General features: G+C 54.9%; 1 protein-coding gene across 1 annotated transcript in view; it reads left to right on the forward strand.

Annotated features, from left to right (window-relative positions):
• TNPO3 (transportin 3) overlaps window positions 1–23,462 on the forward strand; it is a 34,181-nt gene extending 10,719 nt beyond the window's left edge. The window contains 21 exon segments of the mRNA XM_054073644.1: window positions 3,930–4,073; window positions 4,827–5,002; window positions 8,684–8,822; window positions 10,769–10,915; window positions 11,478–11,585; window positions 11,960–12,051; window positions 14,515–14,654; window positions 14,756–14,947; window positions 16,181–16,272; window positions 17,359–17,385; window positions 17,387–17,407; window positions 17,409–17,437; window positions 17,691–17,751; window positions 18,208–18,348; window positions 19,373–19,489; window positions 20,316–20,410; window positions 20,583–20,739; window positions 21,346–21,513; window positions 21,674–21,786; window positions 22,764–22,855; window positions 23,162–23,462. Of these exon segments, the coding sequence (XP_053929619.1) occupies window positions 3,930–4,073; window positions 4,827–5,002; window positions 8,684–8,822; window positions 10,769–10,915; window positions 11,478–11,585; window positions 11,960–12,051; window positions 14,515–14,654; window positions 14,756–14,947; window positions 16,181–16,272; window positions 17,359–17,385; window positions 17,387–17,407; window positions 17,409–17,437; window positions 17,691–17,751; window positions 18,208–18,348; window positions 19,373–19,489; window positions 20,316–20,410; window positions 20,583–20,739; window positions 21,346–21,513; window positions 21,674–21,786; window positions 22,764–22,824 (2,220 nt within the window). The 3' untranslated portion in view covers window positions 22,825–22,855; window positions 23,162–23,462.
• Window positions 23,463–23,589: the final 127 nt, after the last annotated feature.

Genomic DNA, 23,589 nt, shown 5'->3' on the forward strand with positions numbered 1-23,589 from the left:
AGGTTGGATGTGATCAAAAAGCTGATTTTGTACATTTTGGTTCCAAGCAGATCAAAATCGCAGCTGGGTTCCTGTTGTAGGTACTGGATTGAGTGTGGAGCTGTTTATGGAACCTTAGCAATATTCTCATCCCCTCAGCCAGACTGTCCAGTGCGGATGGCATTGTTTTAGGAGTGGTAGAAATGTCTCCTGGTGCCGAATGCTCAAAGTTCGGGAAAGGCCTTCAATCTCCGGGGCTGTTGGTCCAGCCTTTGGCTGGGACCAGATCCCTGACAGGCTGTGGCAGCTTGGGGTTTCTGGGGGTGAAGCAAGAAATTAATTCAGCCCTTTATGGGGGTATATAGATCAGAGAATCTTGGAATGATTGAGATTGGAAAAGCCCTCCAAGCTCATCCAGTCCACCTCAGCCCAACCCCATTGTGCAGGCCAAACTGTGTCCCTGTATGCCATGACCACAGAGTGTTTGAACTCCTCTAGGCACGGAGCTTCTCCACTGGTCAGCCTCTGCTAGGGCTTCACCACTCTTTCCATGAAGGAATCTTTCCCAGTATCCAGTCTAAACCTCTCCTGGCACAACTTGAGTCCATTTCCTCTCTATCCCTTGTTCCTTGGGAGCAGAGCCCAACTCCCACCTGGCTTCAGCCTCCTTTCTGGGAGCTGCAGAGAGCAATGAGGTCTCCCCTCAGCCTCCTTTTCTCCAGGCTAAACAGCCCTGTACCAACCTTTCATACCATAGAGTCCAACCATAAACCTGACACCTGACACCATTGAACTGTGTCCCTTAGCACCACATGCACATGGCTTTTAAACCCCTCCAGGGATGGGGATTCCATCACCCTCCTGGGAAGCCTCCGTCAGGGCCTGAGAACCCTTTCCCTGAAGGAATCTCTCCCAATATCCAATCTGAAACTCTCTGGGTGCAACCTGAGGCCATTTCCTTCCGTTCCTCTGCTTGGCAGCAGTTCAGTCTCAGTTGAGCAGTCTGTCTTCCCCCCACACCATGTTTGTCACAGGAGAGCTCTGTGCCATCAACACCACCGCCGTTAGGGGAGCTGTGTTCCACATTATCTGTAGGCTTGGTTGGCTTCAAATGAGTCCTCATTCACTTCTGAAACTCCTTTCACCTTCCTCGAATCCCTGTGCCATACCATCCCTCCTGGCTGCTTCCAGCCCCCACTCCCTTCTGAGGACATCTCGAGAAGTCTGGCTGTCACATCAGTGAGACAGGCAACGTCACCTCGCCCTGGCTGCTCGCAGCCTCACCGGAGACGCTGCGAGGCACCCGTGTTGGATCACCAAGGGTAGTAGCCTTGTTGTAAGACTCTGTTCAGACTCCTCTGCTCAGCCTGGAACTGGCGTGGTAGATCCCAGCATGGGCATTTTAACCACTTGCCTGAAGGAATGATTTTAAGCTTCCTTTGAGTCGTAAGGGACCTCAAAGCCCACCCAGTTCCACCCTGTGCCATGAGCAGGCACACCTTCCACTGTGTCCTGACAGGCTTTTAGCACTTGACTTTTCCGTGTAGGATTTAAATGCTAATTTCACTTTCTTGAGTTACAAGACTGAGTTTGAAGGAATTGTTCGGTGAAGGGCAATGTTCCTCCTTCAGAAGCTCCTGTTGAGCGAGGAGCACAGATCTCTGAAGCCCTGGCGTGCAAGATTGGCACATTTGGGTTCTCCTCTAGGGAGAAGGGAAGCTGGGATCCTCCTCCCAGTCCTGCCTGTCCGCTTGTTCATCCTTTCCCTCAGCCTGGCAAGGTCAGGACATCCTGATGAGGGATGATGAGGGCTGCGGTTGGGTGCTGTTGAGCAGCAGAATCATAGACTTTGGAAAAGCCGTCCAAGCTCACCCAGTCCAACTTCAGCCCAACCCCACTGTGCCGACTGAACTATGTCCCCAAGTGCTACATCCACACATTTACTGAACCCTTCCAGGGATGGGGACTCTACCCCCAACCTTGGCAGCTTCAGCCAGGGCTTCACCACTCTTCCCATGACGGATTTTTTCCTAATATCCAATCTAAACCTCCTGTGGCCCAACTTGAGGCCGTTTGCTCTCATCTCATCCCTTGTTCCCTGGGAGCAGAGCCCAACCTCTGCATGACTCCAACTTGATTTCCGGGAGCTGTGGAGAGTGATGAGGTCTCCTCTCAGCCTCCTCTTCTCCAGGCAAAACAGCCCCAGGGCCCTCAGATGCTTCTCAGAACCCTTGTTCTCCAGCCCCTTCCCCAGCTCTGTTCCCTTCTCTGGACGCGCTCCAACCCCTCAAAGTCCTTCTTGGACGGAGGGGCCCAGAACTGAACCCAGGATTTGAGGGGCAGCCTCCCCAGCACCGAGTCCAGGGGCACAATCCCTGCCCTGCTACTGCTGGCCATGTTGTTTCTGGTACAGGCCAGGATGCCATTGGCCTTCTTGGCCACCTGGGCCACTGCTGGCTCGTGCTCTCCAGCCCCACAGATGTCTCTCCATCTCTCAGAAGAAAGGCATTCGGGTACCAAGAGACAGTGATTCCTGTCTTCCTCATGCTCTTCTCATGTTCAGAACTGTTGGCCATTGCTGCCAGATCCACATCCCATCTCCAACACTGCGATGCTGAGTGCATGCTGGCCTCGAGGCAGCTCTTGGGGTAGGTCTGACTGTCAGAACTGATCTCTTCAGCAGCGATTGATTGGTAGTAAGGAACAGAAAATGGAGGTTTGGGTGTGTTTAGGGATTTGTCACGCATGAAACTCAATCGTGTCCGTGCTCCACGAGTCTGAGACAGGATCGTGCAGGAACCGGGTGGGCTGAGGGTGAATGAGAGCACTCAGGCTGCTTCTCTCATTTCTGTGACGGCAGCTAAAGTTGACTGAGAGGTTTTTGGTGTTCTCCATACATCACAAAGCCCAGAGCTGCTTGATTTGGGCACAGGATGGTGGAAGCCATTTCCTTTCTTGAGTGGGCTTCATGTGGACTCCGAGAGGTCTCCAAGTCTAGAATCATGGAACAATTTGAGTTCCAAGGGACCTCAAAGCCCATCCAGTTCCACCCCTGCCATGGGCAGGGACACCTCTCACTGGATCAAGGGGCTCCAAGCCCCATCCAACCTGGCCTTCAACGCCCCTGGGATGGAGTAGCCACGGCTTCTCTGGGCAGCCTGGGCCAGGGCCTCCCCACCCTCATCGTGAAGTTTCTTCCTGAGATCTAATCTAGATCTTCCCCCTCCCAATTTAAAGCCATTCCCCCTTGTCCTGTCCCTGCATTCCCTGATCAAGAGCTCCTCCCCAGCTTTCGTGGAGCCCCTTTCTGTACTGGAAGGAGCTCTAAGGTGTCCCCGCAGCCGTCTCTTCTCCAGGCTCAACAACCCCAACTCTCCCGGCCTGTCCTCACAACAGAGGGTCTCCAGCCCTCGCATCATCTCCATGGCCTCCTCTGGACCCATTCCAACAGCTCCATCTCCTTCTTATGTTGGGGATTCCAGGCTGGGTCTCGCCAGAGTGGAGCAGAGGGGCAAAATTCACCGCCTCTCTGCTGGTCCCACGGCTTTGGATGCAGCCCAGGACAGGGGTGGTTTTTGGGCTGCGAGCACACGTTGCCAGCTCCTGTCAATCTTCTTGTCAGTCAACAAGTCCCCGTGCCCATGAAAGCATGCAGAACTGTCATTTTCCTGATTACAAACCAGGGTGGGAACAGGGTTACCCTGGGCAGAGGCTGAATTCCTCTCTGGTGGTGTTTTCCATGGGCATTTTCTGCTCCAAGTGCTACTTCCAAGGAGGGGCAGCGCTGCTGCGTCAGTGTGTCTTGCAGGGATCGCTGCTGCATCTCCCAGCCCTGGTGTCTCACTGAGGTTCATGGGAGAGCTCTTTGGTGCCAATTGTGGGGGCTCTAGGCTGGCTTTCCAAGAGTTTGGTGTTAGGGTCCAGAGCAGTTCTTCCTGGTTCTGTTGTAGATGACGTGTGTGGAAAAAGCAGGCAATGACGAGAAGATGCTCATCAAAATCTTCCGGTGCTTGGGGAGCTGGTTCAACCTGGGTGTCCTGGACAGCACCTTCATGGCAAACAGCAAGCTGCTGTCGCTCCTCTTTGAGGTGCTGGTGAGTGCTCTTGGAGTTCCTTCCCTTCAGAGGTGGTGGTGGGGATGGGTACCAGGGTGGTGTCAGTATAAAATCCAGCAGAGACTGAGGACCAACGCTGCATTTCCATGTGCGCTCTGGGAGGTGAGTTCCATCCTTCCTGTCCCATGTAGGAACCCTCTGATAGTTGCCCTGATTGGCTCCTTGGAGCAGGCTGTCCCTCTCTGCTAGCCGTGAGGAAGGGCAAGCGCTCTGTGCACAGAAAACGGATCTTCCTTTCATACTGGTTTTCCGCCCTAGAAGGCAGTTGAAGAGCGGCAGCACAGAGCAAGTGTCCTCTTCTGGCTGTCCCTGCAAGTTCCCACACACCTTCCCTGCCTTCTGTTTGCCCTGGGAATCTTAGAAAGCAGCATGTAAGGAACACTTGATGTTGGCTCATCTTTCCAGGGTGAAACCAGGAGTGCATGAAAGGGCTTCCTCTCTCTGTGTGCCAAGTCCTTAGTCTGGCATTTGTGATGTGGGGACAAGTGCAGAGTCCTGCACCCGGTGAAGAACAACCCCATGTAAAGGACAAGTTGGGGCTAAAAGTCTGGGGAGCTGCTCTGTGGAGAAGGACCTGGGATCCTGGTGAACACCAAGCCAACCAGGAGCCGTGAATGTGCCCTGCTGGCCAAGGAGGCCAAGGGAATCCTGGGGTAGTGGAGATTGCCCATGAAGATTTTAATTTCCATCTCATTTCTTATATAATCCCTGGGCTCTTCTCGTTCCTTGCAGCAACAAGACAAGACATCATCCAACCTCCACGAAGCAGCCTCGGACTGCGTGTGCTCAGCCCTCTACGCCATTGAGAATGTGGAGACAAATCTTCCCCTGGCCCTGCAGCTCTTCCAGGGCGTCCTCACGCTTGAGAGTGCCTATCACATGGCTGTAGCACGAGAGGACCTGGACAAGTAAGTGAGCTCGCAGCTGTGTCTGTGCCCTGAGAGATGCAGTAACGAGCTGTCACTGTGTCTATCCACTGTTATTTTTGGAATGTGGTGTTTGCTTGCAGTGCTCTGAACTCTCTTGTGCAAATAAGGGATTGTCAGACGAAGACAAGTGAGCCAATGACTTCCTTGCCCTTGGCGCATCGCTTTGTGTTCTGGGTGCAAGCACTCAGCTCGGGCGTGGACAGAATCTGACTGTCCCCTGCCTCGGCTTGCTGGGATGCTTGGCTTCCTGGCAATGGGCAGAGCACAGGGGAGAACCCTGAGGGGCTGCTTATTGCCAGCCTCCAGACAGAGTTCAGAGCAACCTTTTACTCCTATTGCCTCCTCCCTACAAATGTCTGTACCTGGGTCAGCTCTTCCTGGTGGTAAGAGGACTGGATGAGCTGGCTGGGTCAACAGTTCTTGGCTTACAAGAAGCTCTAGCCTTTGTCTCTTGACAAAGTGCACTGAAACCAGTGCTTGATGCATGCTGGCTGCTACAAAACCTGGCTGCTCTGACCAGCCTCTGCTCCCCAGCCTCAGCTGATCCTAGGCCGCTTCATCCCTGTTCTTTTTTTCCCTTGGATACCTTCCAGCTGGTGGTTATTCCTGCATGCATTTGTAGGTAGGAAGCAGCCAAGTCCAGCTCTTTCTGTCCCGAGACAGCTTTCTTCTCCCTGGGTCATCTGAGTGCTCCCGTTCTGAATTCATCTTCCTTGAGCACCAGGGCCTGGAGGTGCTGCTCCAGGCCTGGATCTCACTCGTGTCTCTTGGCATTGTGGCATCACCAGTTGCAGGGAGAACCTTGCCTGGCATCTCTTGCCTTTCCTGCGTTCTTGCAGTGCCAGTGTTTTCATCACCTTTTTGGTGACTGCTGAGTCCATCCACAGCTGTCCAAATGGACAACTCTTCCTGTTCAGACACAGGTGATTCTCATTCTTCTGCACAGTTTCTGCGTCCCAGCTCCATCAGGGAGCACTGTTAGCGCTCGCTCTTCCTTTTTATGTGGCTGTCACTGATGGGATCAGTTGTGGGATTGATTGGGAACCTCCTGACCACCCAGCTGTGTTTCCTCCTCCGCACAACCCGTTCCCTGCCCCATAGCCAGCTTTTCTACAGAATCATGGAATCATTTGCATGATCATCCAGTCCAACTGCAAACCCAGGTCTGCCAACCCCACCACTGAACGGTGCCCTGTGCCACATCCACATGTGTTTTGAACGCCTCCAGGGATGGGAACTCCACCACCTCCCTCGGCAGCCTCTGCCAGTGCTTCACCACTCTTTCCATGAAGGAATATTTCCCAGTATTCAATCTGAACCTCCCCTGGTGCAACTTGAGGCCGTTTTGTTTCATCTCTTCGTGTCACTGCAACCTGACTGAGGGAACACTTGATCCCCTTGTCCCAGCCATCACCAACTTCTCTGTGCTGCCATGACAAGCTCTGCTCCTTTTCTCCAGTTTTCAAACATTCCTGATAGGAATAAAGTGGGCCCAGGTTTACAGGAAATGCCTGTTGCCTGCAGCTCATTCCCCTACAATTTCCATGCATTTGGAAATCATGTAGGCTGTTGCTTGTGCTACTGAGGTCAGATTCATTGCCCTAGGTGTTCCAGAGCCGCTGTCCCCATTGCCAGATGCCAGCGCATTTTGTGGCCCCCTGGCCACTTGCAGGCACATGACTTCTTGGATGCTCCAGGACGTGATGAGCATCCCTCTCTCCTCGAGGATCCCCTTCCCTCCTGTCAGCTTGGGGCGCAAAGCCCAGGGAATGTCTGTGCTTTTGACTTAAGGGAATTTTGAGCCCCTGCTGCATTAAATGAAATTCATGCAATCATGGAAAGGTTTGAGCTGGAAACCTCAAAACCTATCCAGTTCCAACCCCTGCCGTGGGCAGGGACACCTCCCACTGTTTCAGGGATTCCAAGCCCCATCCAACTTTGCCTTGAACACCTCCAGGGATGGGGCAGCCACAGCTTCTCTTGGCAACCTGGGCCAGGGCCTCCCCACCCTCACAGCAAAACATTTCTCCCTAAGATCTCACCTCAATCTCCCCTCTTGCAGTTCAAAACCATTCCCCTCATCCTATCCCTGCGCTCCCTGATCAAGAGCCCCTCCCCAGCATTCCTGGTGCCCCTTTCCGTACTGGAAGCTGCTCTAAGGTCTCCTCGAAGCCGTCTCTTCTCCAGGCTCAACAACTTCAACTCTCCCAGCCTGTCCTCAGAGCAAAGGTTCTCCAGCCCTCGCATCATCTCCGTGGCCTCCTTTGGACCTGATCCAACATTTTCCTGTCCTTCTTATGCTGGAGTTTCGAGAACTGGACACAGGGTCCAGGTGCAGTCTCCCCAGAGTGGAACAGAGGGCCCTGCTGGTCCCATGGCTTTGGATGCAGCCCAGAACACGGGTGGTTTCTGGGCTGCGAGTGCATGTTGCTGGCTCATATTGAGCTTCTCCTCCCCCAGCACCCCAAGTCCTCCTCGGGGCTGCTCCCAATCATGTTCTCTCCCAGCAAGCAGTGAACCTACAGAATTCCCATGAGCCAAATGAGCAGTTACTCCTCAGATTTAGCTGTTTTGAAAACATCAGTAGCGTCTGTTCCTATTTATCCGTCTGTTTCACAGGAACAGAATTAGTCTTCAGTTGTCAGCCACGTGCGTGGAAGTTCGTTGTAGCATCCTCTCTGTGACTTGACTCCGCAGTTACATCTCCTCAGCCTGTGGATTTCTGACAAACCTGGAAGTTTTCACCTTCAGAAGCTGCTGGGGCATGGTACAACCTGTAGCACCTGTTCCCCCCATCTCTGTTGGAGAAGGTGGGCTTTCTAAACGCTTCCAGCTCTTGTCAGGGGCCCTGCCAACAGTGCTGATGACATCTCATCATGCCTGATCTGCTCCTGGGAGCTGCCAGGTTGTGTGGTGGGAGAAGACTTTTGTGATTAATACGGAACCTCCCATGGGAAATGTACCTCTGTCTCTGCCAGGCTCTAGGGTGTTTGCAGCACATCCCTGCATGCCTGTTCCTCTCCTGAACAGGAATACTAACGTCCAAACCCAGGATTAGTTCCTTCTCTTGTGCCTCTCCCCTCAAATTCCTGATCTGGTGGTGGTTTGTTTGTGAGGAGCAGTCCTTGGCTTGAATCCTTGCCAGCTGTGTGCTGTGGTTCTGGGACATTCCCTCTTCTCAAAGTGGAGTAAATCTCAGCTCAGCCACTGAACTGGTTTTACTTTGGGAGCAGCTGTTTCTCCACAGCGCTGTCCCTGCGGTAGCAGTGGGACATCCTTGACTTCTGTTACAGCTGGGTTTGTCTGTTTGCCTTCTGAACCCGGGCACACTCCAGATGCTGAGCTGGGCTGGTTGGCTGCAGACATGCTGTGCCCTGCGCCCAGCACTGAAGGTTTGAGGAAGGTTTCTCCAATGCTGTGGGCTGGTGCATTTGTCACATTTGCTTATTGGAACCCAGGGGTTTCACCTCTGTCGGAACAAAGCCGAGTTCCCCTGTTTGAATGTTGCTGACAGAAAGCCAAAGCAGAAGTGGGGGTTTCTTGGTCTGAGCTGAGGCTCTGGAGCGCAGTGCCTGTATGGACCAACCCTCCCTTGCACTGAGATATTTGGTCCTGTGCGGAAGGTCTTTCTGACATGTGTGCTGTTCTTTCCTTCACCAGGGTGCTCAATTATTGCCGTGTTTTCACCGAGCTGTGTGAGACCTTCCTAGATAAAATTGTTTGCACGCCCGGCCAGGGGCTGGGTGACTTGCGGACGCTGGAGCTGCTGCTGATCTGTGCCGGTCACCCACAGTATGAGGTGAGTGGGATTCACCCATTCTTCTCCTCATTCACAGCACCAAACCTTGCTTGTCCAGAGTTGAGTCAGTGGAAAAACCTTTCTCTGACGTCGCCAAGTGGCTGGGAGGCTTCAGTTCCTGTGATCTGCCCGCCTTGCAACGCCCGCTCAGTGTTCGTGATGCAGAAATCCAGCTCAGCTTCCCACCATCCTGGATGGGTGGGACTGCGAGGATGGCTCTAAAAGCCGTTGTTATTTTCTTTCTGCGTGTTCATCCTGAGCTGAGTTTTGCAAGGATCGCAGCGTGACTTTGTCCTCCAAGCATCAGAGCTCCCTGCCTCCTCTCTGAAATGCAGAATGATGTGTTTAGCCCCGCTTTTTGTTCTTTCAAACCTGTTATGGAATCCCAATAGCTGATCCTGGCTGACTGGTGCTGTGTTCAACGGGCAGAGGTGTTTTGGTTGTCCTGAATCCAACACAGGAAATGCAGAGCTGACTGCTGGGGTTGCTGGGTATGCTCCCTTCCTTCCCCCCATCCCACTGTGGGAGGGATGCATTCCTTAAAGCGATGGATGGGAGGTGGGTCTGGATGAGCTGATGTCCTCTCAAGGACAAGGGTTTCCAGACGCTTTCAGAGCCTGGAAGTGCGTCGGACCTGAGAACTGGCAGGTGTGTTAGCTACGAAACAAGGGCTGCAACCTGTTCAGGCTTGTTTGCCATGGAAACTGTGGAATAGCTGTGCTTTGTCAGGTCTCTGTGGTGCTCGCTTGGGACTCAGGGACTCTTTTAGTCCCCTTTCCAAGTCTGTTGGGCTCCATCACCTTGGCTATGACCTTGTCCTGTGTCCACAGTGCTTAGGGGGTATGGAAGCTCCGTAGCTGCTCCTGAAAAAAATTTGCACTTATTATCTTTCTGCAATAACCGCACTTAGAAAGAGGCTGCAGGATTTGGAGTGACATCCCCATCCAGCCTGAGCTGCTCTCTTGGAGGTGTTTGCTCTTGTCTGGCTCTCATCCTTGGCCCAAGCCTGTGTGCACCCTGCGCTGGCCGTCAGGATGGTTTGACACAGTCACAGGCAGTGGGGATGGCTCTGGGTGGGCAGGGCTCTCTGGTGACACCAGCCCACCTGCAAGCAGCAAAACGCCCTGGAACTTCTCAGGGCAGGTTGGGAATTTAGCACCTGCTGCTGTGAGAGCCACAGCAATTTGTCTGGTGTGAACGAGGTGGTGGCCACGCTTTAACATGAGAGATGTTACAGAATCACGGAGTGGTTGGGGTGGAAGGAACCTCAAAGACCATCCAGTCCCACTCCCCGTCATGAGCAGGGACACCTCCCACTGGATCTGGGTGCTCCATGCCCCATCCAGCCTGGCCTTGAGCACCTACAGGAATGGGGCAGCCACCATTTCTCTCTGGGCAGCCTGGGCCAGGGCCTCACCACCCTCACAGCAAAACATTTCTCCCTAAAATGTCATCTCAATCTTCCCCCTTGCAGCTCAAAACCGTTCCCCTCGTCCTGTCCCTGCACTACCTGATCAAGAGCTCCCCCCTAGCTTTCCTGCAGCCCCTTTCCGTACTGGAAGCTGCTCTAAGGTCTCCCCACAGCCTTCTGTCTCCAGGCTGAACAACCCCAACTCTCTCAGCCTGTCCTCACAGCAGAGGGGCTCCAGCCCTCATATCATCTCTGTGGTTCTTATGGTTTAATGTTAATTTTGTGGAGAAGAGAATTCACTTCTGAGGGCTGATGGCAGGTTTCCAAAGTAACTCCGTGGGTTTAAAGTCCCTCAGTAAGAGAGCGGTAGCAGAGGAGATAGTGAAGCTGAGCAAACCAGTCCACATCATTGCATGAGAACTGCAGAACCCCATGCTGCAGGCACCCCAGAGAAGATATCTCTGTCAGGAGCACCAGCAGAGAGGAGAAAAAGATATTCTGGTGATAACAAGAATGAATTTTTTCTTTCCAACAGGTGGTAGAAATTTCATTTAACTTCTGGTACCGACTGGGGGAGCACCTGTACAAGACAGATGATGCCGTCATCCACAGCATCTTCAAAGCCTACATCCAACGCCTTCTCCATGCTCTGGCCAGACACTGCCAGCTGGACTCGGACCATGTAAGGCAACATTTGCTGTGCATCCTCTGGAGGCAGTGGGGTGGTAGGGTGGGCCAGAGTAATTAAAAGCGCTGCACTAAACCACTTCTCATTAAGTCAGTTCTTGTTCTAACAGGGTGTTCTGGCATCTCAATGCTGCAGGATGACCCTCTCCTGCCTCCCCTGGGAGGTTCGCGCTCCAAGTGGCACAGAGATGTGTTCTTCCCTACTCAGGGCAGTTTTGTTAGATTTGAGCTTGCATGGCTTGCAAGCCCCACTGCTGTCCTTGTCCTTCTTGAAGTCTGGGATGCTTTATCCTTCTTCCAGTCTGGGATGCTTTATCCTTCTTCCATCTCTGCCTGTGCTCCTCATCCCCTTGATTTCCATCCCCAGGAATACACCACGTCTGTCCAGTGGCATAAGTGCAGGGTTCTCCTTCAGATCCTCTTCAGTAGCCTGATCTAGGGAGAGGAGGGTGGAAATGATGTATCCCTCCTCTAAAAGGGGATCTCTTGTATTGTCTGAGCTGTGGGTCAACAGGAATCCAGCCATTCTCACCCTTTTGCCCTTCCTGCTCTCTTAGGAGGGTGTCCCAGAGGAGACGGATGACTTTGGGGAGTTCAGGATGCGGGTCTCGGACCTGGTGAAAGACCTGATCTTCCTGGTGGGATCAGTGGAGTGTTTTGCTCAGGTGGGTCAGTGGGAACGTCAGAAGGTACACTTGAATCTGTCGCGGTGTGGAAGGAAGCCAGGCGCTGGTGGCCTTTGGGGTGGGAAGGATGTTACACATGCCTTCTCTTCATGCACAAGGAAGCAATCATGGTTCTGGGAGAAGCAGGAGGCCTCACATGGAGGTTACTTGCTGGGGAACGTTGCTTGGGTCTCAAAATAGTAGGGTGACCTGTGGAACGTGGGAATTTGTGCAGGTCCACACCTGGATCCTTGTATCTCAGGGCTATGGGAGGAGGTGAGGAGTGGCTGGCAATCTTACAGGGTGGCATTCTTGACTGCGCACTCCTGAGCTGTGTTCGTAGTTTCTTTGGTGACTGGTTCTCTCTCTTGCAGCTTTATGCGACTCTGAAGGACGGGAATCCACCCTGGGAGGTGACGGAAGCTGTCCTCTTCATCATGGCCTCCATAGCAAAGAGTGTTGACCAGTGAGTGTTGACTGTCCTGGTCCTGTCTGTGAGGGCTGTGGAGTGGTCAGGTGTTGCAGAGATGCTGAGGACATCCGGAGGATACTCCTAGGAACATCTTTTCCCAGGCAGGAATGTTTAAACCCATGCGGTATTTCAGGTAGTCCTCATCATACCCGGTCTGTCCTGCAGCAGGGCAGCACCCCTGGCTAGTGAGGAAGTCCTGTAGCACAAAGATTGAGGGCTTCCTCTTTTCCTGGCCAGGAATACAGATCCAGAATGGAGCTGGGACTGCTTGAAGCAGTTGGACCTTCTCAGCTTTTTTCTGCCTGCCTGGAGATCTCACGGGATTACAGTATGGGTTGGGTGGGAAGAGACTATTGAAGCCCACCCAGTCCAATTCCTGCAGTGAGCAAGGACATCTTCAACCAGATCAGGGTGCTCAGAGCCCCGTCCAACCTGACCTGGAATGTTTCCAGGAATGAGGCATCCACGACTTCTCTGGGCAACCCATGTCACTGCCTCTCCACCCTCATAGGACAACATTTCTTCCTTCTATCCAGTCTCATCAGACTCTGATGCCACAGGCTTGAGTTCAACCCTGGTAAAACAGGGTAAGGGTTTGTTTCCTCTGACTTCATCTCCTGAAAGCAAAGCAGTTTTGCCTGGGCTGGTCATGCGGGGGTCCTTTTGCACTCAAATCCTTTGACCTCCAGGCAGAGTTTTCCCAGGCACCCTTAGGGAGGGTTAAATCGCTTTCTGGCAGTGCCTTTCCTCCTCAGTTAGCGATAGTGGAAGCGGCGGCGGCTGCTGGCCAGGGCGGTATCAGTGCTGTGAGTCCTCTTATGTGCCAACAGCGGTGGGACAGCCCGGCTGGCCTTGGCTGGCCTGGGGGTGCCATTCCTGCCTTCCCAGGAGGCTGGGGAAGTCATTGCATTTGCCCTGTGCTTGCTGGCTCCTGTTATCTCTGTCAAGGCTGCTTTTGCTGGGGTTTATCTTCAGTTTTTGGTTCTGCTTTATTTCTGAGAGCGCCAGCCTCTCATGGCCTCACACAGGGGAGTCTGTTCCCGCCAGCGTGTCCCAAGGGGCTCTTCCTCGCCATGGGGCTTTGCTGAGCTCGGCTCCACTCATCCTGTGGGAGTGCAGGCAGTGCCAGGTGAGCCAGAGCCTGGCCATCAACATGGGCAGCCGGGAACTTGCCCGGTTGCACTGTCCCGTGCTGGGGACTCTGGCTCTCTGGAGGTTGATTTGCTTTGTTATTGTGCCATCAGCACTCATGCTGGATCCGCTTTGTTTCCTCTGCACTCTTTGGTAAAGCCAGAGGCTGCTGTGCATCAAATCCCAGCTCCACTATCCCTGAGCCCCCCGCCAGCCCCATTCTCCAACACCGAGTGCAGTTCAGCTTTGTGCTTTGCCTTGGGGGTTCTGGGCAGCACAGGAGTTGATTGTTTTCAGTAACCGTGGCTGGGACTGATGCTGTTGAACATCTTTGTCCAGACATGGACAGGGTGATTGAGGGCACCCTCAGCAAGTTTGTTGGTGACACCTACCCGTTGTAGGATGGTTAACACGCTGGAGGGATGGGAGGTAATCCAGAGGGAAGGGATGCATGGAGAGGAACCTGCGAAGGCTGGGGAGGTGGGGCCTTGCAAACCTTATGGAGTCCAGCCAGGCCAATGATGATGTCCTGCACCAGGGTCAGGACAATCCCAAGCACAAATTCAGGCTGGGTGGAGAATGGATTGGGAGCAGCCCTGAGAAGGACTTGGGATGCTGGGGGAGGAGAGGCTCCACATGAGCTGGCAACGTGCGCTCGCAGCCCAGAAACCACCCGGGTCATGGGCTGCATCCAAAGCCCTGAGACCAGCAGGGAGGGAGGGGATTCTGCCCCTCTGCTCTGCTCTGGGGAGACCCCACCTGGAACCCTGTGTCCAGTTCTGGAATCCCCAACATAAGAAGGAAATGGAGCTGTTGGAACAGGTCCAGAGGAGGCTACAAGGATGATGGGAGGGCTGGAGCACCTCCCATATGAGGACAGGCTGGGAAAGTTTGTAGAGGCTGGAGAAGAGAAGACTGTGGGGAGACCTTAGAGCAGCTTCCAATACACAAAGGGACTCCAGGAAAGCTGGGGAGGGGCTCTTGATCAGGGAATGCAGGGGGAGGATGAGGGGAATGGTTTGGAGCTGCAAGAGGGGAGATTGAGATGAGATCTTAGGGAGAAATATTTTGCTGTGAGGTTGGGGAGGCCCTGGCCCAGGTTGCCAGAGAAGCAGTGTCTGCCCCATCCCTGGAGGTGTTCAAGGTTGAGGTTGGATAGGGCATGGAGCCCCTGATCCAGTGGGAGGTGTCCCTGCCCATGGCAGGGTTGGAACTGGGTGGGTTTTTGAAGTCCCTTCCTGGCTCAAGCCATTCCAGGATTCCAGGTGCTCTGTGGGAATGGTCTGGAGCCACCTTGGAGCTGAGCTGGCTGCGTCTTCCCTGCAGGGAGAACAACCCGACGCTGGTGGAGGTGCTGGAGGGAGTGGTTCGCCTCCCTGAGACAGTGCACACTGCTGTCCGCTACACCAGCATCGAGCTGGTGGGAGAGATGAGCGAGGTGGTGGACAGAAACCCCCAGTTCCTGGGTGAGTCCATACTGCCGTGGCAGCACTCTCTGTGCCGCCCCTCTGCCGTGCAGCTGCCTGGCCCCCAGGCCCTCTCCTCACCCCAGCTTTCTCCTCCGCAGATCCCGTGCTGGGTTACTTGATGAAAGGTCTGTGTGACAGGCGGCTGGCATCGGCCGCGGCCAAGGCCATCCACAACATCTGCTCTGTGTGCCGGGACCACATGGCTCAGCACTTTAACGGGCTGCTGGAGATAGCCCGCTCTCTCGACTCCTTCACACTTTCCCCAGAGGCAGCTGTGGGACTCCTGAAAGGTGCGTATGGAAAAGCTGTCTGAGTATTTGGTGGGGCGCTCACCTATTTTTCTTAGACAGGAGTCAGTTTGTCCTGAGGGCTCTGTGTGTTTGCATTCCAAGTCCTCTTGAGCTCACATAGAGCAGGAGGTCGAAGATCCCTTCTGTTTTTATGAGCTGTCTCCATGCTCTGGATTTGAAATGCAGGGAGAAACCATGTGAAATGCTCACAGCTAAGCCATCAGTAGGTTACTACTGCTCTGTCCCAGCGCTTGGAAACTGGCTGTGTACACACAGAGTGGAAAACTGTGAGTATCTATGATTTCAGAGACAGTCTGAGCTCAAGAATGTGGTTTTTCAGCTCCAGCCTGTGTTCAGAGCAGTTGCTCCTCACTGAGGAGTTGTGGGTGCTGTGTGTCTCCAACCTGGCTGGTTTCAGGGAGGTGCAGGACTCCTGCTGGAACCTCAGAGATTCCCAATGGATTCTAGCGCTTCTGGAACCTTTAAAACCAGGGCAGCTCTGGAGCCCATGCAGAGGAAGCTTTGTATGGTCAGGGCGTGCGCCTGCAGAGACAAACCTCATCAATGTTTGCCCTCACATTGATGCTGGCAGCAGCAGCCATGCTTCTGACCTGCTCCTCTCTCTGCTACAAAGTGTTTTCTCCTCCTCCTTTAAAATAACATCATGAATAAATGATCCAAGGAGAATTTCCCCCATTGTTCTCCCTAGCCCCGTGCTGTGCCAGCAGCTCCATCGCGGGGTGGGTGCTCCTCGTGCCTCAGGGTGGGATGCTGTGATGTGGCAGTGGGGAGTGGCTCAAGCGCTCCCCTTTGTGTTTCATTTCTGTGGGAGCCCTGAAACGCCTTAATTGTGGGTTGAAAGAAGCTCCCTTGGGCCTGGTGGTGCTGCTGAGCAGGGGCGAGGACATCGTGGGGACATGCCAGGGTGCCCAGATGTGCTTGCCAGGTCCGTCTGCGTTTAGATCATCCCTGCACTCCCACATGCTGGCATTTCTTCCTCCTCCCTGCCTCCCAGAAAGCGTTTTGGTGGCTGGTTTAATCAAGGAGTCGAGTTTGATCTGGAGAGAACCCTCTCCCAGTCTTGGGAGGCTGTCTTTGCCCCAGAGCCGTGCCCTCTCTGTGCTGCCACACAGGCTGGGCTGGTGGGAGGGCCTGTTTGGGAGCCTCAGTCTGCTGAGTGTCACCGAGAACACTCCTACGCCTGCCCTAAGCCTGTCTCCTCTTGCTTTTCAGGAACAGCCTTGGTCCTTGCCAGGCTCCCCTTGGAGAAGATAGCAGAATGCCTCAGTGAGCTCTGTGCTGTACAAGTGATGGCGCTGAGGAAGGTACGTCCTGGTAGGAGTTACCTCAATGTGCTCTGCATCTGCCACTGGTTTGTATGGGACAGATTGGAGGCTGTCGAGCTGCTATGGCTCTGTCTTTGCCCAGTGGCTTGATTGGCCGTGGTAACTGTGTGTCCTCGAAGCCAGAGGTGTGCAAGGAATCTGGGACCGAGACCAAACTTGACCTTGAGTCTCTCCTGGCTAAGAAATACCCAGCTGGTAGAGCATGTAATGGGTTAAATGAGAGGAAAACAGTCTCCAGAAGTCAGTTCACGTGTCAGGAGCCAGTAAGCCTTCCTGAACCTCCCTGGAACGCATCAGGGAGCCTTCACCCTGCAGGTCCAGAACATGGGAACTCGACTTCCCTGTGGGGCACATGGCCCCAGAATGTCACGTTCTGACTGTCCCGACACCATGGTGGCCCTAGTGGCCTTTTCATGGAGAACCGGGATAATCATAGAATCATAGAATAGTTAGGGTTGGGAGGGACCTTAAAGATCATCTAGTTCCAACCCCCCTGCCATGGGCAGGGACATCCCACTAGATCAGGCTGCCTAAGGCCCCATCCAACCTGGCCTTGAACACCTTGAGGGATGGGGCATCCACAGCTTCCCTGGGCAACCTATTCCAGTGCTTCACCACTATCATGGTGAAGAAATTATTCCTTGTGCAGGGTAGAAATCTCGGGAAGAGGAGGGCAGCCTGGAGAAGGGGCCGTGCATGTCGTCTGTCTCCTTGGGATGATCCATAGCTGCCCAGGAGTGGTTTGAGAGAGTTACTCTTGCCAGCACTGCCTGCTCCTTACTGCTCTCGTGCCCTGGCAGCTTCTCTTCCACCTTGCCCCCTGCTTCCTTCTTCAGAGACCCCTTTGAGTGGGCTCTGAATGCAGAGGAGACGAAAGACGAAGGCTCTCTGAGCTTTTTTGTGGAGCCTGTGTGCGTGTGGCTGAGGCAGGAGCCTGCTCAGGTCCAAGGCAGGGTTGGAAGAGGTCCCTGCTCCGGGACAGTGCTGCCAGAGGGATCTGGGCCATGTAGTGTTTATTTGAGCTGCCTGGTCTTCTGAAATCCATCTTTTTCCCTTATTTTCTAGCTGCTTTCTCAGGAGCCAAGCAACGGCCCTCTCCTCTGACCCTACTGTGCCCCCTGGATCGACTTGCTGTCATATTCCGGTGAGGAAGGAGGCTGGGATGGCCTGGGCAGGGGTTCGTGAGTGCCTGAGTCCAAGCTGTTCTCCCAGAGACTTAAAACCAAGTTAGTCCCAATTCATTTTCCCCTGGGCCCAAGAGGAACGGGCTGGAAGCTGCTGGTCCCCTTCCTGATTCTTCAGTGGGCACTTGAGCCTCCAACCTATTTCCTTGGCTTTGAACACAACCCTCAACTGCTCAGTAAACCCCAGCATTAATGCTTTGCTGCTTTTCACAGCCACACCAACCCCATCGTAGAAAACGGACAGATCCATCCGTGCCAAAAAGTCATTCAGGAAGTAAGAGCGGAATTCAGGGAGGGGATTTGTGCAGGGGGATGGATTCAGGGGTCACTGGGGGGTTGGTTCAGTGGCAATTACAGCTATCAGGCTGGGTCTAGCACCTCTGCCCAGGTCTGCGTGCTGTGAGGGTGAGGAGCTACTGGGGAGCACCTTCCTGTCTGGAACAGGGATCAGTGGGGATGTGGGAATTGGCTTTTCAACCCCTGGAAGCAGACCTGGCTCTGCAAACATCTCAGGCGCTTTTATTTCCCTGCCCTTGTAATGATTGCACCACTGCGCTGAGGCTTTTGAGCCTTTCTGAGTGCTTCACTCCTTTCCCATCCCCTAACGCAGGTGCCTGTGGTTTGTGGGGCCTGGGTGGGATTTCCTGGGAGCTTTTGGGATAGGAGTGGGGTGTTGTGGTGGGATACGCTGTGTCCTGGGTCAAGCTCTAACCTCTCTCTCGGTGCTCAGATCTGGCCCGTGCTGTCAGAGACCCTGAACAAACACAGTGCCGATAACCGCATCGTGGAGCGGTGCTGCCGGTGCCTGCGCTTTGCTGTGCGCTGCGTGGGCAAAGGCTCTGCTGCCCTGCTGCAGCCGCTTGTCACTCAGGTACGGAGCTCCCACATGCAATCCTGGCTCCTGGAGCCTTTGTGGGGATGCTGGGCTTCGAACTGTCATCAGAAAACTCTCCGCTGGCATCGACAGGCCACCACATCTTGTGGGCAGCTGCCAGGCAGCAGCCAGTGCTGGGAATGCTGTGGTGAATGGTGGCGGCCTCGAGAGTTCCCAGTAAAGCTGTGCGGAGCAGAGAGTGCTTTGGGCCATAGGGAAGAGCTGAGCTCTGCCTGGTCCTTGCTCTGTGGGTTGTGAGAGCCCTGCAGTTGTGCTTCTGATTTCAAAGGGATGCGTGAAGCTCTTTGACAAGTGGGCTCTCAGCCCGATGCAAGGTGTCCCCTGATCTGCTTGGTGCTTGCGCCGAGCTATGGCAACACCAAACCAAGGGGAAGCTGCCTCAGCTTGAGGAGACACTTCCAAGTGGGAGATCAGCCCTGAGCCAATATATGCAGGGGGTATACAAGGGGAGCAGAGAGAAGACTGGACTGTTGGGCAGATCCAGAAGGAAGCATTACTGGCCGAGACGGTGGGAAGCAAGGATTCACCCCTCCGTGCCTCACCTGCAGAGTGGAGCTGGGGCAGCAGGGAGCCAAAATGACCATGGGGCACAGCTGCTGTGGGGGTTTTGGTAGGTCCAGCCCTTAGGAAAGTGTGGGGCTGGCCCAGGACATCCCTGGCCGGGGCAGGAGAGCTGTCAGGTTCTCAGATGGATCCTGCAGCTGAGGGGCCCCAGCGAGCAGCACGAAGGGACCTGTCTGGTGGCAACAGCCACAGCGGTTTCTGGGCTGGAAGTGCCGCTGCCTGCGGTGGTCGCGGTGGGCAGGCAGGGATCGCAGTGGGCAGGAGTGTTTGTAGTAGGCAGGCAGAGGGCACGGTGGGCAGCAGCATTCGTGGTGGACAGGGAGCATTCGTGGTGGGCAGGAAGAGGTCACACTGGGCAGCAGCATTTGCAGTGGGCAGCAGTGTTCATGGTGGGCAGAAGCGTTCGTGGTGCCATGCCACCCGTGTCTTCCTGCAGATGGTGAACGTGTACCGGGCGCACCAGCACTCCTGCTTCCTCTACCTGGGCAGCATCCTGGTGGATGAGTACGGCATGGAGGAGGGCTGCCGGCAGGGTCTGCTTGACATGCTGCAGGTGGGTGCCAAGAGGGGTGAGTTTGGTTCCTCACTCTCTAATTCCATGTCATTGAGGCTGGAAAAGGCCTTTCAGATCGTGGAGTCCAACCTCGAACCCAGCACTGCCACCCCCACCTTTGAACCGTGTCCCTCAGCACCACATCCACATGGTTTTTGAACCCCTCCAGCTATGGAGACTCCACCACTGCCCTGGGAAGCCTCTGCCAGTGCCTGAGAACCCTTTATCTGGAAGAATGTTTCACAATATTCAATCTAAACCTCCCCTGGTGCAGCTTGGGGCTGGTTCTTTGTTCTTTGGAGCCAACCCCCACCAGGCTCCAACCTTCTTTCCAGGAGCTACAGGGAGCAATGAGGTCTCCCTTCAACGTTCTTTTCTCCAGGCTGGGCAGCCCCAGGTCCCTCAGCCGCTCCCAGAACCCCTGGGCTCCAAATGCCTCCCCAGCTCTGTTCCACTTCTGCTTTCCACGTGCCAGCACAGTAACTGCCCCTCTGTGCTGTGTTGTGGGTGCCCAGGTTTGTGTGAAGCTGAGCAGATTCCACAGGGTGCTGGTGCCAGTGTCAGCGATCCCAGCCTACCTCTGCTCTTGCATCCATTGGCAGCCGAGGAGAAGGGCTTGGTTAAAGCAGAACTGGAGGGTGGCTGGAGGAACTGATCCTTGAGGAAGGCGCTGCTGCCTCAGGGCAAACCTTGCCCTTTCAGCTGTGATGTGGCTCTCCAGAGGAGAAGCTGGGCTCTCTGTGCTGGAAATCTCCCTGCAGAGTGAAGGGCAGTTCGGAATGCGATCACAGCTCCGTGCTAATGGCCCCCCCAACCCCTCTCCTAGGCGCTCTGCATCCCCACCTTTCAGCTGCTGGAGCAGCCCAACGGCCTTCAAAACCACCCGGACACCGTGGACGACCTCTTCCGACTCGCAGCCAGGTATCCACATGCCCCTGCCGTGCAAAGACGCCCAGCCACCCTCCCCTTGCTGAGGGGTCCCTGTGGGCTCCTGGCTCTGTGGGTGGGTGGGAGAAGGCAGGCTCCTGCTTTCCTGCTGGCATACAGGGATAGGCTGGGAAGTGGCAATAATGTCCGTCTGTCCTCTGTTCAGGTTTATCCAGCGCAGCCCTGTCACCCTGCTGCGGAGCCAGGTGATGATCCCCATCCTGCAGTGGGCTATTGCTGCCACCACCCTGGATCACCGGGATGCCAACTGCAGTGTCATGAAGTTCCTGCGTGATCTCATCCACACCGGCGTGGCCAACGATGTGAGTGAGGGGGTTGTTTTGCACAGAGGGGGCCATAGAATCATGGGATGGTTTGGGCTGGAAGGGACCTCAAAACCCATCCAGTGCCACCCCCTGCCATGAGCAGGGGCACCTTCCACTTGATCAGGGGCTCCAAGACCCATCCAACCTCCCCTTGAACACCTCCAGGGATGGGACAGACACTGCTTCTCTGGGCAACCTGGGCCAGGGCCTCCCCACCCTTACAGCAAAATATTTCTCCCTAAGATCTCATCTCAATCTCCCCTCTTGCAGCTCAAAACCGTTCCCCTCATCCTGTTCCTGCACCCCCTGATCAAGAGCCCCTCCCCAGCTTCCTGGAGCCCCTTTCCGTACTGGAAGCTGCTCCAAGTTCTCCCCACAGCTTTCTCTTCTCCAGGCTGGACAACTCACCCAGCCTGTCCTCAGAGAGCAGAGGTTCTCCAGCCTTCACATCATCTCCATGGCCTCCTCTGGGAATGCCATCCTCATCTGCGGTAGCCAAGCTGGCTGCACTTACTGTACCTTTGCCAGCAGAGATGCTATGGAGTTGCTCCCATGCCCCGGTCTCCAGGTGCTGCTCACCTGTATGTCTGTTTCCTTCTGCAGCATGAGGAGGATTTTGAAGTGCGGAAGGAGCTCATCAACCAGGTGATGAACCAGCTGGGCCAGCAGCTTGTCAACCAACTGCTGCACACGTGCTGCTTCTGCCTGCCACCCTACACCCTGCCTGATGTCGCCGAGGTGCTCTGGGAGATAATGCAGATCGACCGGCCGGTGAGAGGGCCAGGATGCAGCCCAAAAGGGTCCAGGATTCAGTCCCAAGCTGTCCTGGTATCCACATGGGCTCACATAGCCAGAGCCTCTCCCACACCAGGATGCAGGAGCTGGGTTTGGCTTCATGTCCTAAGCTTCTCCCTTCTCGTCCTTCCTGCAGACATTTTGCCGCTGGCTGGAGAACTCACTGAAGGGTTTACCAAAGGAAACGACGGGAGGAGCCATTCAAGTCACACACAAACAGCTGACCGACTTCCACAAGCAGGTCACGAGGTGAGCAGGGCAGGGTGTGATGTCGAGAGCCAGGATGGCGAACGCTTCTCTGGGACACGGGCTTTGCACCCTTTTGCACCATGAGGTCTAGGACAACTCTGTGGGGACAGTTCTGCCCCTAAGCCTGATCCTAATCCTAACACTAATGGCTCCCTATGGAGAGCTCCCTTCCCACCCTGGTGTACTCTCTGCTGCATGCCATGAGTTGTCCTCTAGCATCTCCCTAAGAGCGAGCCCGCTGACTGGACCTTGCCTCCTGCCCCTGTGCACAAACCCAGTCGGATGCCTCATCCAGGGTGTTCCCGGGCTGCAGAAAGCCTTGCTTTGGAGGCCAGGTGTTGCCTTTTACATCATGGAACAGGTTTTTCTGCTCCTGTCTGAGCCCTGTGGAGCTGCATCCCTCCCTACCTAGGCATAGGCAGCTTTTGCCAGCACTCCTGCCGCCTGCCCTCCATCTCCTTGGCTCTGCGTCACTGGTTCCCAGCTGTGCTGCTCCAATGGCAGAATCTGGCCTGGGCTGTGTCCGCTCCTGGTGTGAGAGCAGCACCATCGTGGCAAACCGCAGGCTGTTCTGGGTGGCTACAACTGCCCACCATCACCCTCTACCTGTGCTGCTACCAGCTGGGTCCCTGGCCACTTTGGGGGGGTCAGGGCCAAAACGCTCCACCAAAATGCTGTCCCTTGCCAAAATGACCCCAAAATGTTCTCTTGCCCTCTGCCCAGCTCGGTTTCAGTGAGCAGCCAGCCCTGGAAAATCCCACAGCCGGAGTCTCCTGATGGGCTCTAGGGGAGCACGTGGGCGCTCTCCATCCCAGTCCTGGGGCTGCCGAGGCCGTTCTCCCGCCATGGTTGCTCCCCCATCTCCCCCAACATCTAGACGCTGAGTTGCTGGTCCTGGTCCCCCCCCCACCACAGCAAAGAACACCTTCCCCGCTTCTCAAGAGTCCCGCTGATGTCCTCCTTGTTGTCACCCACAGTGCTGAGGAATGTAAACAAGTCTGCTGGGCTCTGAGGGACTTCACCCGCTTGTTCCGATAGCTCCTGCTCCGGCACGGCGCACATCTCCCAGGTAAGAGCCCACAATGGGACCATGAGTGGCCCTGCCTCACGACAACACCGGTGGGACCACAGCCTGGGAAAAGCCCGAGAGAGAGAGAACCAATCCCTTACTCTCATGGAATTGTTGCGGTGGGACGGGACCTTAAATCCCATCCAGTTCCACCCCCTGCCCTGAGCAGGGACACCCTACCCCTGGAACAGGGGTTTCCAAGCCCCCATGCAGCCTGGCCTTGAACCACTCCCAAGGGATGGAGGCAGCCACGGCTTCTCTGGGCAACCTGGGCCAGGGCCTGCCCACCCTCTCTCCCTCTCCCAGGAATGTCTTTTAATTAGAAGACAGGAAACGAAGAAAACCAAGAATGTGTCCCACAATCAGCAGCGTTCATCGTGGCCAAGGGCTTCCACTCGCTCCAGCCCGAGAGCCGGGCCTGGTGCCACCTGCGCACGCAGGAGGACAGCTCGAAGATCCTGCTTTCCCGGCGGCTTCGCTTCCCGACCATCAGCTGCCGAAACAGAAAACAAACCAAACGGCGGAGAAAAAACCCAACCCAAACCCAACGCTGTCTGAAAATGGATTTGCCCAGCAGCGAAAAACAAGCGCCAAGGAGAAAACTTTATGTGAAAAGGAGAGAAAAAAACGAGAAATACAATAAAAAAAAGATGGGGTTTGAAATTGATTTAGCAAAAACCCCGCGGCTGCCGGCTCCTGCCCACCCTCCAGTGTGGGCAGGAGCGGGAACTCCG

Source organism: Cuculus canorus, chromosome 1 (genome assembly GCF_017976375.1).
Source record: "Cuculus canorus isolate bCucCan1 chromosome 1, bCucCan1.pri, whole genome shotgun sequence".
NCBI classification, from domain to species: domain Eukaryota; kingdom Metazoa; phylum Chordata; class Aves; order Cuculiformes; family Cuculidae; genus Cuculus; species Cuculus canorus.